General features: G+C 36.3%; 1 protein-coding gene across 5 annotated transcripts in view; it reads left to right on the forward strand.

Annotated features, from left to right (window-relative positions):
- Positions 1-15,286, forward strand: part of LOC150090205 (uncharacterized) — a 480,645-nt gene that overhangs the window by 251,912 nt on the left and 213,447 nt on the right. For all 5 annotated transcript variants that reach the window (XM_090389774.1, XM_090389777.1, XM_090389775.1 and 2 more), the window contains one exon: positions 14,299-14,488. In XM_090389774.1, the coding sequence (XP_090245900.1) occupies positions 14,299-14,488 (190 nt within the window). The remainder of the gene's footprint in view (positions 1-14,298; positions 14,489-15,286) is intronic.

Here is a 15,286-nt window from a genome sequence, read left to right on the forward strand (position 1 = left end):
GATATGCAGTGGTCATTCTCTGACCTTTCCGCATTCTCTGTATTTGGTGGTCACGGGCTCGAACCCTGGTCTAATCAAGAAGCGCGTGCTACGCACTGCTGCTCATGCCCATCTGGCTACGGAGGCACCTGAATAAAGGGCAGTGAATTACACTACCCAGTGTAGTAGCCTGAAAAATAACATTGGCTTCTTCAGCTTCAGTTAGCTTCAACCTGCTCAGTCCTACGAGGAATACATAGGTCCAGTCCTCGTAGGTGGCAAAATTGGTAGGATCGATGATGGGAGGAATTTCTACATGTTTTGTTTCTGTTTTTTTTTTTTTTTTACGTGGCTGAGTTAGTCAATCTCAGGCACAGGTATCATGGTTTTTTTTACTTGAAACTTGGGGTTTTCTTCCAGCAAGCAGAAAATCGACAACAGAACACACGCAGAACAACTTATGAAGCAGTATACATGGAGTAATATGGACTTAGTCGCTGATGCTCGTAAAACCCTACTACGACAACAGCTACCACAGTCCTGCCCTTTTGAAACTTTGCGATATCTTTACTACATCCCATGACTGCTGCTTTATTACTTTGACTTGCTGACCAGATGCAAATTGCTCCTGCTCTTGCGTACGAAGCTGGATATGTTTCAGTGAGGTTGAGGGCTTTGGGGATGATTAGGAAAGAACTGGATGGGTGGTTACTTTTGCTGGACAGAGAAGACATTATAAAAAAAAGGAGTGTTTTGATGAATTTGTTGTATGCCTTCCTCATGCCATTTTGCAATTACTCACTACCAGACAGCTAATTACCAAATATTTCAGCGTATAAGTCTACTTCTTTTGCCTTAAATTCATGCTTAGTTATATATTCTTTGTATAAAGTTTTCCTCCCTCTCCCCTCTAGCAGTCACCTTGTGCATCTTGAATAGTGGTGTGAAATCTTCATTACTGTCTACTGTTTTTTTTTTTTTTTTTTCTTAATTCAGTTATTTCTACTCTTTCTTCTAAAAATTTAAATTGCAAAATTTTATTACGCTGCACAGTGACTTGTAACAAAAGCAAAAAGTGTATACAGTACTTCTTATGTAGAAGGTTATGAATGCAAAACCTCCAGACATAAGTGACTATGTGACATTGTTCTTATCAGTACAGTACGCTTTTTAATGCTGTACTGTATTATTTCTCATATTTGTTTCTGTGCACACATTGCGTCTTTTATGGAAGTGTGTTTGTTATAAGAAATTGACAAACCCCGACACATCAGTACGTTGTAAAATGTCAATTTTTTTTTTAATCTAGAAATATTTAAAAAACAGTCCAACACTAGTATTGACGATTGCATTTGTCCTTGAGAAGAAACTGAGCAAAAAAAAAAGGGCGAAATTTAACAATAATATGTTTGTGGACTGTCCTGTCCTGCAAATATCGGATAAACAGTTGTAAAGATGTTTGATATGAGCTGCCATGGTTGAGTTGCCAGAGCTTCAAAATTATATAGCTAAAGCTGTTCCTTTTATCTGAGTTCTGCTACTAGAAAGCACCTATCTGATGATAGACTAGTTAGTCTTAGAAGAGATTGTCATATCGACTTCTTCTCTTTTAAACATTTGACCAATTAATCTTTTTGCGAGGCCATCAGTTTTAAAGTAGTGCAGTATCAGAGAAATTCGGTGCAAACGTAAGCCCCCCCCCCCCCCCAGTGTCAGAATAAAAACATTGCACTATGTAGTTTAAATCCTTCTGGCTGAAAAAAAAAAAAAAAAAAAACAGGTGTAAGGACAAGATACTCCTCCAAACATTTTATATTTTATAATATCTCTGAGGCTATATTATAACTAAAATTCTCGTATTTAGTGCTGTTTCTTATCCAGTAAATTTTCTTAATTTCGTGGCAGCTGCTCTTGCGACTAACAGCTAAGTGTCCGGTCATACAGTGCTTACATGAGCCGGTAACCAGCTTGGTGTAACTTTGGAACAGCTGTGAGCGAAGAGAAAGAGAGTTAGAAAATTCTCGTGTATACATGTACAGCTGGAAGAAGTATGGTGAGAAAAAACAAACAATTGGATCACTTGGCTTTCCGCTCCGTACTAATGCAGTGAAAGAAATGGCTGGTGAGTGACCTTGAGCTGCCTGTTGGTTTTCTCTGATATTCATGCAATGGCAATAAAGCGAAATTAGCGATCTTTGTTATTACTTGTGAGAAATTGTTTGAAATTCTCCTCAGTACATTAACAATATCAAAATGACAAAAGTAAATTATCAAAATTTCACATACTTATTTATAATTGTTCCTTAAGAAAAATAGTTTACTGTGGGGACCACCATGATAATATCACTTAAGATTTATGAAAAGAGTTTTGTTGTTTCTTTTCTTATTTTTATTTTATATTAATTTTATTAGGCGGCTTGGTACATAGGGGAGCAGAATTACATCTTGCTTAGTTTAACCTTAAATGCAGCAGGAATTTTCTGTTTTTGTTATGTGGTTTAGTGTTTTCTTTTTTCATAAGTCTTATGAAAAGTTAATTTTTTTATTATTATTCTAAATTCCAAAGTATTTTTTCTCTATAGCACATTTGTTAATGTGTCTAGGCATGCATATATTGTCACTTGCTTACATTTGACAAATCGAACTGTTATTTACATTCTGACAACTAGCACACTATATTTTAGCCATTATAATTTTTTTCAGATGTAAATAACTCAAGTCGTTAGTGCTTAATATTCATTGAAATGAGTTTTTTCAGTACTGTTCAATCCTACATAAATTTCTCAACTGCAAGGGCACATGGATTTTAAAAAGTACAATTTTTATTGTTATAATTGTTTACATACCTGTACTGTCAAATTCTGGGGTTATGCAACTGTTTGACATTTAATGAAATAAAAGATAAATAGGAATATTAAATGGATAGTTGAGCATTCAGTAAATGCTGGTGAATTGTTTCACTTACTTGGTCAGTTACTGTTTGCAGTCACTTTAGGTATCAGGTAATGTAACAAAGGTGTCTTTTTGTTTCTTATAGTATTTTATTTTCATTTATTTTTATTGAGGGGTTGGAGAGAAATTATTTCCTTCAAAAGGAAGTTTTCTTCACAGCTTGAGAAACATATGGGAGGTGATCATTATCAAGGAAGCACATGGAGCAGAGCGGCAGACGGGAAACCTTTGGACATTGACCGGATAAGGGAGAGCTGGGGGAAAGATAGGTAAATGTTATCTGGTTGACTTGATAATGTTTTTTATTATGTTTGTCTTGTCACTGCAAGTAATAGGTTTTATGTCGAAAGTCTAACCCAGTGTTTCTCAACCTTTTTTAATTATCAGTGAGTTCTTGAATTTCTTCACTAGCAGATCTGGCATCACATCTAGTTGGATCTAACATCCATGGCTTCACTTCAAAAGAAAATAAATCTGAAAATCTGTTTTTCATTTCACCTTTTAAAGAACACAAATGATCTAAATAATTCTTAAGATCATTCTCGGTGGGAGATTCATTGATTTCAGCTAACCATACCATGAAATTGTTTTCTCTCTTTAAATTGCTTTGAAATATTTCCAGTTTTTTTAATGAAGGCTTTTAATACGTGTTTGCAGTCTATCACTGTAATTAATTTCCCCTTGAAGTTATACTTCTTCCAGTTTTCGAAAAATCCAAGTCATATGGTATATGTTGTTTTTGTTTGCTGATCTCCTTTGCTAAATCTGTGTCTCCTTCGCTTTCTAAAAAAACTACAGGGTGGGTAGGAAGTCACTCCCTATTTTAAAAATGTTATATTTCCTAAAATATACAAAATAGCACTGCACATTTTTTTTTTTTTTTTTTTTTTTTCTGATTTGTAGCTTATTGTTTGCCATTAGTTCCCTGAAAATTACAACTTAATGAGACCCCCATTTTCCACACATTTTTTCAAACGGGCAGGTACACTTTCTGCTGCCTTCCTTAAGAATTGGACAGGAACACCAGAGATGACCTATTAGACTGGGGTTCGAGCCCGTGACCACCAAATACGGAGGATGCGGAAAGGTTAGGGAATGACCACCGCATATCCCTGGAGCAATATGGCCTTAGTTGCTAATGCTCCTAAAAACCAAATAACAAAACAAACAAAACAGAGATGACCTGACAGATCTTGTTTCAAGTTCATCAACATTCTTAGGTTTATTCTTATACACTTCTTCCTTGGCCCATTCCCATAAAAAGTAATCACATGGAGTTAGGTCTGGACTTCATGCAGGCCATTCTGTGGGTCCCCGACGGCCAATCCAGCGTCCTGGGAAATGCTCATTGAGCTACTCCCTAACAGTCAAGGCAAAATGCGGGCGAGCACTGGCTTGCATAAACATCAACTCTTGAGCATTTCCCCATGCAGCAATTGTAGACCACACAAAATTTTGCAACATTTTGAAGTATCGTTCACCGTTCATGGTGTCTCATATCAGATATGATCCAATGATACAAGAAGTTATACCGCACCACACAATCACTTTCAGCTTGTTCTGCATTCTTTCAGCTGTCTCCTGGGGATCTTTATCTACCCAATAATGACTGTTATGTCGATTAACGACCCCCCCACATGAAACATAGCCTCGTCTGTCCAAAGAATGTTTTTGAACAGGTCTGGAAATCTTCCTCCCGTGTGAGCATATTTTCACAAAATTCAACATGCCTGTCCCAATTCAGGTACAACTGCTGCACATAATGTGGCTTCCATGGTTGATATTGTAAGTCTTTATGGAGAACAACATGCACAGCATGATGCCTTAAACCAATCTCTCTTGAAGCCTGCCGTGTGGAATTCGAAGGGCTTCGATTGAAAATCTCTTTCAGTTGATTCACATTTTTCTCAGACATTGACGTTGAAGGCCTACCAGATCTCTTGCTGCCCACTACACTACCAGTCGTCAACTTTTTATGACAGTTTTTGATTGTTTTTGGATCCAAAACAGCATGCCTGCCATGTTGACTCCTCCACCACCATTGCACTTAGACGACTGGTGCCTCCGTAGCCAGGTGGGCAGGAGCAGCAGTGTGTAGCACACGCTTCTTGATTAGAGTGGGGTTCGAGCCCGTGACCACCAATATGGCCTTAGTTGCTAATGCTCCTAAAAACCAAATAACAACAAAAACTTGGGACAACTGACTGCCACACCTCATACCTGGCGGCAATTTTAGCTCTTTCTTCAATGGATAGTACACCGGCCATTTCTATGGGATTTCACGGGGATCTGAAACAATGAAAATAGTATAAGTAATGGCATACAAGACATGATAAAACAACATACAGTTAATTCCAATATATGCATTACTTTACCGGATATAACAATTTAAAAATAAGGAGTTACTTCCTACCCATCCTGTAATTATCGAAAGACAAAAAAAAAAATCTTGTTACAGCTTCCTTTAGAAAGCCACTAACTTCTGTATGTAAAAGAAGCCTCACATACTGTCCTTCATTATCAACACAATTTTCTGAAAAGGCGATCATATTTGCAATGTGACTTTAATTTTATTGATGGTTTTAATAACTGTACTGAGAGATTGATAAAGAACTGGACTAATATTTTTTGCAATGAGACAATGTCAATGCACAATGCAGTGTATTATAAGAACTTCAGGACTTTAGGTGAGCTATAAAGCCTTTGTCTTCCAACCATGGAGGTAGCACCATCAGTGACACAGGATACCAAATTTTCCAATGGTACTTGTTTTTTTATCAAACCATGTTTTTACAGCAGCAAAAATGGGTGCTCCAGTACAGTCAATTTCTATAGATTTTACAAACATCTCTTCTTGCAATTTACAATTATTGTCGAAATAATGAACACATGCCAATAGAAGAGCCTTATTGTCAGTAACTGTGAAATAATCAATCTGAATAGAAAATTCTTGTTTTTAGTTTGTCAATTTGCTGCTCTACAATGTTAACTGACATCTCACTGATTCACCTTCGAATCGAATCGTTGCTGAATGGCAATGCGATTAAAATCCTGGAAGGATTTTGATTCATCACTGTTGAAATTACAGTCTCTAATGCAGGTCGTATAACAGTCTCAGCAACTGTATGAGCAATACCAGTTTTTGCAATGATTTCTGAAATTTTATAGGAAGCAATCATTCCATCGTCATTTGTTTGTGTAATCTTCTTAAATAAGGAAGTAGTAGTGTTACGTTGCTCAAAATTCTGTTTAAATTTTTTAAAATATTTGACATGTTTACCAACTTTATTAGAATGTTTCCTTTTTAAATGATCTAAAAGTCTTGACAGTTTCATAGTCCCATTTGAAAAAGAACTATTGCACATAAAACCCATGGCCATCTTGAGTCGAATGGGCTTTCAATAAAACCCTAAGCTAGATATTCATCCAGATACTGTCGGCACTTTTTCTTTTTGAAACTTGCCATGATTGAAGATGGGTGTTGAACAACTACAAAGAATTAAATAATAAATTATAAACTATTTTTATTTAACTCTCATAGCACATGTCACGCACAAAAGCACTGTGGATCAAAAATAAACAACTTTCACAAGGAAACAATAAATCAATACTAATTGTTGCTTAGAAAGTAGAAACAATAGACTGAAACATTTCCTCATCCCATCCATGCCTCGTATGTTGACCAATGAAACAAAAGAATAAATAAATACACCACACTGCCACCAAGGTCGCAGCTCTTGGAAAGACGCAAATGCCAAGGATTGCAGAGACATTATCTTTGAAAGCTTAGGCATTAATGCCTATGAAAAGCAAAGGTGGTTGAATTAAATCACACGCACTATCTTCCTTTTACCAAATTTCTCACTCCTAACTAATATACCTATATTTTAAAAATCAGTTGTCTCAGGGGAAAAGAAAGTCCAGTGAGAGAAATTAAAGAATAAGATGTTGTCAGGTAGGGTTGAACTTTGGACCACAAACCCCATTGTAATACCCATGTTTTTTTTGCCCCCCCACCCCCAAACCCAATTTTCTTTAGACCAGAAACCCTGGTCTAACTAGTCATAAAGTTCCACCATGAAATTTAAGGGGGACATCATGACTTCAACTTAACACAGAGTTATTGATATGAGATTTCGTACACCCATCACTTTCCAAGTGCAGCAGGCCCTCGTGGGTAACAGTTGGTTGGATCGCTGTCCTCCCCACACCTGGTGGAAAAGACCTGAGTTTGAGTCCTGTCGATGACGGAAGGAATTTTTTTGGTCCTTTTTCACAATGTGGCTGAGTTAGTCGGTCTCAGGTGTAGCACGGTTTTTTCTCCCAGCAAACCAATCTGAGAAAATGAAATTTACAGACAGTATACACAGAGCAATATAGCCTGAGTTGCTAACGCTCCTAAAACCCTACCACGGCAAACAAGTGTAGCTGTTCCTAAATATGATATACGAAACTAAACCTTCAAATCTTGTCACTGCCCATTGACGTGGTTTGCAGTGAGTCTTATTTTTATTTTTTTAAAGGAAATTAGGCAAGAGAAATGGGTTTGAATCCCATGTGAATGGAAATAATTTGTAGATGTTTTTCAATTGTCATTTTGATTTTTATTTATTTATTTATTTATTTTTCACTGGGAAAACTAGTTTTTCATCTGACAAAATAGGAAACTGACCATAAAATATTTGTAGTATTTACACACAATATACTAACACCTCCAAGAACTCGCACAAATGATTGCGATCGCTGTCAGAAAAGGCTTGGAATCAGATTTCCTTAAGACAGAGGAATCTTTATAGGCAATGGTTGTTTGGTCTCCACCCCCCCTAAAAATTATGGTGTCTTATTTAACAAAACATGTAAAAGCTTCATGTTTTTCATAGGAAAACTTCATTGGCATCTACATGAACAAGCTGTTTGTAACCATAGATCACCACCTCAAGACACAGTTGTATATGGAAACCCCAGCAGGGGTTGTAATTTCTTATACTGGCATGTCTGGCACTGACTACCAAGCCACATTCAAAGGCACTAAATCCTTTTATCTTGAACTGAATTACGGGACCTTTGAATACATGAAATTTACAGATACAATACACTAACCCCTCAGTTGCTCTGTCACAGGCTGGTTTACTTGCCTGCCTTAATCTAAAAGTAAACGTAGTCAAAGTTTTCTGAGTATGTTACATACCACCAAGATATAATTACCGTCCTTCCTGCAGTGAGTAGAAAAGGATTTGCATCCCGTCAGTGATTCAGGTAATTTTTATGGAGTTTTATCACAACTGGGCTGAGCAAGTAGGTCTCAGCGAGGGTTGCATGGTTTACTGGGTTCGAATCCCGATGGAATCAGCAAGACTTTTGGAAGGCCTTCAGAGGAGTTATAGTTAGCTGGCTCGGGCAGAGATGCAGCCTGCTAATTATTTGGACTTTTTAAGCTTTAACTACATTTACATTGGTCATGAACACACTGCATGCAGATGTAATGCATGATAAAACTGCTATGAGCCAAATTTCATAACAGCAACTAAAGCCACTATTATGTTCTATTGGAGAGCCAAAATGAAGTTATGTCACTGCGCTAGGTAATTCAGTTTGTATATATTTTTCAGAATTTATACAAATGGAATCAGTAGAACCAGTACCAGTTTAAGCAAAAAAGATTATCATTTATATGAATAAAATTATCAGATGCGTGTGTGTGTGTGTGTGTGAATGCTTTTAGCGTACACCCCAAGTTAACATGCCGATTGCAGTGAGAGCGTTTGGCAAAAGATGCAAGTTACGTGTCAGACAAAATTATTTTATCGCATAAGTAAATATAGTTTCAAGTTGTATTAAGTGAATTAACCATAGTTTCTGTTAGGACTGTGCACAGAATTAGAAATGCAATGTTAATATCCCAGTGCTGAAAACTGCAACTAATTATTTGATATAATCAGGAACTTCATTTTTCAGGTGATTTATTCAACTTTGCACAATTTCTACTGAAAGAATAAAATACTTACAAATTTTAGCCTCATTTTAAATCCAATGTTTCTCACAATTTGCAAGACTGGATTAATTCATAAATCAAGGAAGCAGAGTGCAAGAAAAACTGCCAATTCTTCTACTCAGGCAATGTGAACGAAACAAATATACTAGAATGGTGTCTGTGAGACACCTTTCGTTTTAACTATAAAAAATTAATTTTAGCCCCTTTTTTTTTTTTTTAAGCAAGTGAAAACGAGATTTTATTAGTAATGACAAAGAATGTAAGGAAGCAAGTTTATACATCATCAGCAAAAAAAAAAAAAAAAAAAACCAGCACTTCCGATTGTCAGATTGTCTATTCTTTCTTGAATTTGTTCAAACTACCCGCCTCTACATCAGATAGGAATTTTGTACCAACATTCAACCACCCAATGACTGAAGGCGTACTTCTGCATATCTATCCAGCAGCCATCCTTCATCGGTTTGAATTTATGCTCCTTCAGGAGGATGTCTTTGTGTGTGCTAGGTGCAGAGTGTCAAGAAATTAGGCACCAACTCAGTGTTCTGATGGGTGCTTATGAGAGTTTGAAGAGTCAGGTAGATGCCCTTGAAGGTATTAAGGTGAGGGACCCATCAAGCTCTCAGCTGCCCAACTCAAAGCCAGAGCTTGCTCTTGGCCATCAGGCAACACAGCTGCAGTCTCCAAGTTAGAATGTGCTGGTCCCACAGGAGTTAGTTATTGTTGGTGACTCTGTTGTCAGGGAACAGGTAATATATTGTGCCAAAAAGATAGGTGGAATAGGACCAGTGTATGTCTTGTTTGTCAGTGTATGCTCTTGTTTTGTCTATTTATCAGTGATATTCATGGTATGTCAGGATTAATGTCGAAGTTTGCAGATGATACAAAGGTTGGCTGGGTTGTTAATGGCAGTGTGCTACTGCAACAGGATCTATAAAAGTTATTATTAGCCATGTGGTGCAAGGAAGCCTGAGGCTTATGCTGCACCAGCCAAAAAAAAAAAAAAATTCTGAATTACCGAGAGAGAGAGAGAGAGAGAGAGAGAGAGAGAGAGAGAGAGAGAGAGAAGGAAGGGAATCACCAGGAAAGAGAAGAATGATGATATCCAGCTCAGGACCCTGAGTGTGCCAAGCCCATACTCACCAGATGTGAGCCCCTAAGTTGTGCTGAGAAGTGGCAACTGAAGTTTAATATTGACAAATGAAAAGTACTGCATATGGGTAGATGTAATCCCAGAGAAACTTACAAACTGTGTGGTACTACACTTAGGGTGGTAGAAAACGAAAAAGATCTGGGAGTAATTATGGAGTCAGATATGAAGTTTTCTGAACAATGCAGTCAGGCTGCCAGAGAGGTCATGCAGTATTGTCAATGATATACAGGAATTTTGCTAGGAGGGAAAAGGTGATTATCCCTTTGAATAAGGCAATGGTTAGGCCATGCCTTGAGTACTGCATACAGGTCTGAAGGCCTCATTTTAGGAAGGATGTAGAGTTGCTTGAGCGAGTACAGAAAAGGGTAACAAGATTGGTGAGGGGAATGAATGAAGTTCTGCAGATTGCAGCGGCTGGAGACTAGGCACCTGTGAAGTGATCTGATTGAGGTGTTTAAGGTCTTGAAAGGGTTGAGCACACTCAATTCTGAAGGGATTCTTCCTCTTGCTCAGAATACGGACCTGAAGGGGCATAAATTCAAATTGAGGAAAGACAGTTGTAGAATAGATGTGCAGAAATTTGCTTTTGCTAGCGGGTAGTTGATTGCTGGAACAAACTTCCATCAGTCGTGGAAGTTGATAGCTTAAATAAATTCAAGGAGCAACTGAACAAACTTTTAATGGGAATGGATGTGTAAAATTATTATTTTTAATAAGAAAGAACATTTTCAATTTCATTTTATTGTGACAACAAAACAACCAAATTATATGACATAAGAACTAAAAATAAAATTGAATCAATATCAGTAAAATCATTTTAAAAAAAAACAAAAAAAACATTATTTTCAAATTAATATTCAAGGAAAGTTCATTGACCTTGGCAGGTAAAAAGTGCAGCTTCCGATAAAAATCAATTAAAAATAGTAAAAAAACAGCAATGAGTTTTCAAAACTGATTTTGGGGGCCCCCTCTGATCTGGGCCCTAAGTCTTTTGTGCCTATAGGATAACTTGTCATTGGTTTAAGAAGTAATGCAGGACCAATCTAGACAAGGCTGAAATTATACTTCAGATACAGTATGGATTTGTTAAAGGGAAATCGTGTTTGTCCAATTTGATTGGATACTATAATGCAGTCACAAGGGAACTAGGATGCAAAAAATAATTTTGATAGGACCCTTGCTTTATGATATTAATCCATTCCAGAGACCATCGTATCACGAAAATATCATAATGGGAACCCAATACCACATTTTGGTAATTTATTCCAAGACCTCGGAAGTTGAAATTCTTGCTATTTAACTAAGCTATTTACCTCTCTAAAAGGTGATTTTTATAATGGTAATTGTACATATTGATTTAAAAAATTGCTTAAAACTAATATATTGATTAAAGCAAAACACACAAAAAAAAAATTACTCGAACTAAAGGATACAAAAAAAAAAAAAAAAACCCACAAAAAAACCCATGACAAATGTTTACAAATGCTGCTCTATTGGCTGAGAGGAAAGACCATGTGGTCCATTCGAAGACAGTCGTAAGCCGATCTCGTCGTAAAGTGAAATAAGTAGGTGCCGGTTAACATGATCACTTTAGTGGAATTGGTCACTTTAATTAAAAAAAACACAATTCACATCATCATATGTTCAGTTATAAGAATCAGTTTTGTGAACAACTTTGTGATATTTTTCTAAAGCATGTTTCTGGAGGTCACAACCATAAAACAATTTTCAGTTTTCAATTTATTGGGCTTTTTGTTTGTACAATGTGTTATAAACAGGTAGTAAACTCTGTCTTATTGCATTTGCGATAATACTGATAGCTGGAATTCTGTGAGTTTTATGTTATTGTGGTGAAGTGTGTTTCCTCTTCAATAAAACAAATTTTCAGAATCTTCTCTTCATTCCTACTTTTAAGCTTCATAAACGTGTTACTCCATATCTCATTTGCGCGTACTATTGTGTTAGTTGCAATTTCTGTGTGCCATGTTCTTTGTTATTGATTTCTTATCTTTTTTACTGTTTTAAATTTTACACCCCCCCACCAAATGTCAGTGAATAGAAATATCAGTTAGTATATACGTATTGCAGTATTAATTAAGCCATGTACGTAAGTGGTAAATTTATTTTTATTTTGCTAACCTGTGGAAAATATTCTCTCGATTTTTAAGTATATTTTGATTTTGTTAATTGGTAATGTAATAAAGTGTAAATTTGTGATCTTTACTTTTATAGCCTGTGGATAATATTCCTCCTATTTTTGCATATTACAGTCGCCATTTAATAGAATTAAAATTCAATTTGCAAATGTGATCACAATGACCAGCACTTACCAAATATCGTATAGTGCAGCATTTCTCAAACTGTGTTCTGTGAGATGTGAACAAGTGTTCTGCGAAAAATCGTAATTAATAATTAAAAAAAATAATAATATAATAAAATAAATTTTGCATATTTGTAGTGTACACCACTTTTGTATCATTATAATATTTAACATAATTTATTATTTTTTTTTCATTTATTAATATACTGACATAGACTAATAATCAAATACACTATGGAACACTTTATTTTCGCGGGCTTTGCATAGAGATGCAAAGTATGCGTAGAGGTAATGATATCTACGAAAAAGTAGCAATGTGGTGATCTAGTATGCCATTCGTATGCGATTTAGCAGCCTGGAACACATGGGTTGAAGGAGAGGAGGAAGCAAACCGATATCATAACTAAACTCACTTCCTTGTATAAATTTTTTAGATAATTATTAGTATTTAGAAATATTATTATTAAAACGTGACCATAGATTTGTGATTGAAAAAAGGAACTTTAAAACAAGAAGCAAAGTACTTCTAGTAGTACAACTGTGGTCGATGAAAAGGAACACAATATTGTCACACTTCAAAGTGAGGATGAACAATCGCAGCCTTTTGTTCCCCAAAAATCCGAAGTGAAAAAACGGGAACCAAATAATAAAAGACCAAAACGAAAGTATAATGACAGTTATTTGAATTTTGACTTTATATGTCTTGGAAATAAAGATGCTCCTGATGCACAGTGCATCATATGTAATAAAATATTAGCAATAGTTTTTTGGCTCCCACTAAACTTGTTTTGTAAGTGTTCCGTGAATATGTTGTGAGATGAAAAGTGTTCCGTGACTAAAAAAGTTTGGGAAACGCTGGTATAGTGAATGGTATTTTATTATGGAGAGTCCATTGTAAAGTGATTTGATGTACAGTGAACCAATTTGATGTACAGTGAACTAATGACAGTAATGATGGTATGCTATTGTAATGGGATCTAGAAAAGTTGGGTAGATGGGCTGAGAAATGGCATTTGAAGTTTACCATTGGCAAATGCAGAGTACGGCACATGAGTAGCAGTAACTTCAGAATAATGTACCAACTGTTTGGTACTACACTCAGGGTAATGGAAAACGAAAAAAAGACCTGGGGGTAATTGTGTAGTCAGATATGATGTGTGTGCCGACCGGGCTAGCCGGGTGGGTAAAGTGCCTGCCTGGAAACCCCAAGGTCGCGGGTTCGATTCCCGCCTCGGGCTTGGATCAAAGTACTGCAAAAACCTTGGGAGGTGCATTATGGCCACAGAAGCTTATGTGCCAACAACTACCAAAAAAAAAAGATATGATGTTCCTGCAGATTGCAGCACTTGGAGACTAGGCACCTATGAGGTAATCTGATTGAGGTGTTTAAGGCTTTGAGTGGGTTGAGCAAGCATAGTGCTGATGGGATTCTTCCTCTTGCGCAGACTACACATGAGGCAGCATAAATTCAAATTGAAAGAGGTAGGTTGCAGAACAGATGTGTGGAAGTTTTCCTTTAGCCAGCAGTGGTTTGGTTGCTGGAACAAACTTTTGTCTGTTGTTGTGGAAGTGTATAGCTTAAATAAATTTAAAGAAGAATTAGACAAACTTTTGGAAGGAATGTGTGGGTGATATGGTATTTTTTTTTTTTTTTTTTTTTTTGCTGATTTTTGTATAAGCATTCTTGCCTGTATCATTTGCTAATGCTATTATTAGACAATTCTAGGTTAAAACCTTTGTGTGGCATATTATAGGAACTAGACATAGCTGATCTTCACCATTTATTTTAGCTACATGCTTACTTTAATCATTGTCATTAGTATCTTTGCTGTTTGAAAATATATTTATTATTTATTTATTTTGTATCATGTATTGTTCTTTCTTGAATTCTATTTCTTTTTTCAGGCCACCTCATGAAGGCAATCCACAGTATAAAAGGCAGGCTGGTCCATTAAGTCCTCCTTTGGCTGGAACAAGAGGATATCCTTATCCACAAGATCCCACTCATTCTTCATATCCCTCCAATACACAGTCTCATATGCCAGGAGCAACCGTTTATCCAACCAATCATATGTACAGGGATGGACATTACCCGGTAAATCTTTCAGAAAATACTATTTATTAAATTTATTTATTGCACATGAATACAAGATAGTACATTTTATGAATATGAGGAATGTAGCTTAACTTTTTTGCAAGAAAGATGTGTCACTGGTTGCAAATGTTTGCCACTAGTATTCACGCATATGCACTCAGTAACATGTTGTCAGAAACATTACAAAGTACCACTAGAGTACTTATACCCATGGTATAGACAAACACAAGCACATTGAAAGAACAGTCTCTCAACATGAATAATTAGGTTGATATTTTCTCTTGATTATCGCAGGCATGTATAAGGCTTCTATCACAGCGAGGATGCCGAGTGGTACACAAAAATATTTGTTTGGCATTCTTTCAAGGCTACTTGTCCGAACTAGTTTATGACCACATGAAACACACTACGCTGTGTTGTTGAAACAACATAACTAAGATAACTTTAATAATTACATGTAGAATAGGCCAGATGTTTTGGGATTGTTTGTCAGTTGTAAATGAGACAAAATATTGTAAAGATCAACAAGCACTCGCAGTTGCTACCCTTAAAAATGTAGAGAAAAGAAAAGAAATTGTGGATCGATTTGACTGCTTGAGATTGTTCCTGAAAAGATGGGTGTAACAATAGGATCTCATACCCATGGCTACTAAAGTGATCCTATGGAATCGCTAGAAAAACAGACTAGGGAGAACAAAATAGACCATTGAACATCTAAAAAAGCTTAACCCAGGTAATTTGCGGCTCTTCACATTTTTGCATACTCCAGATCACAAAGAAACAGGTTTCTAGGCCAGT

This window comes from Mastigoproctus giganteus, chromosome 2 (assembly GCF_048544385.1).
Source record: "Mastigoproctus giganteus isolate SK-2022 chromosome 2, ASM4854438v1, whole genome shotgun sequence".
NCBI lineage: Eukaryota > Metazoa > Arthropoda > Arachnida > Uropygi > Thelyphonidae > Mastigoproctus > Mastigoproctus giganteus.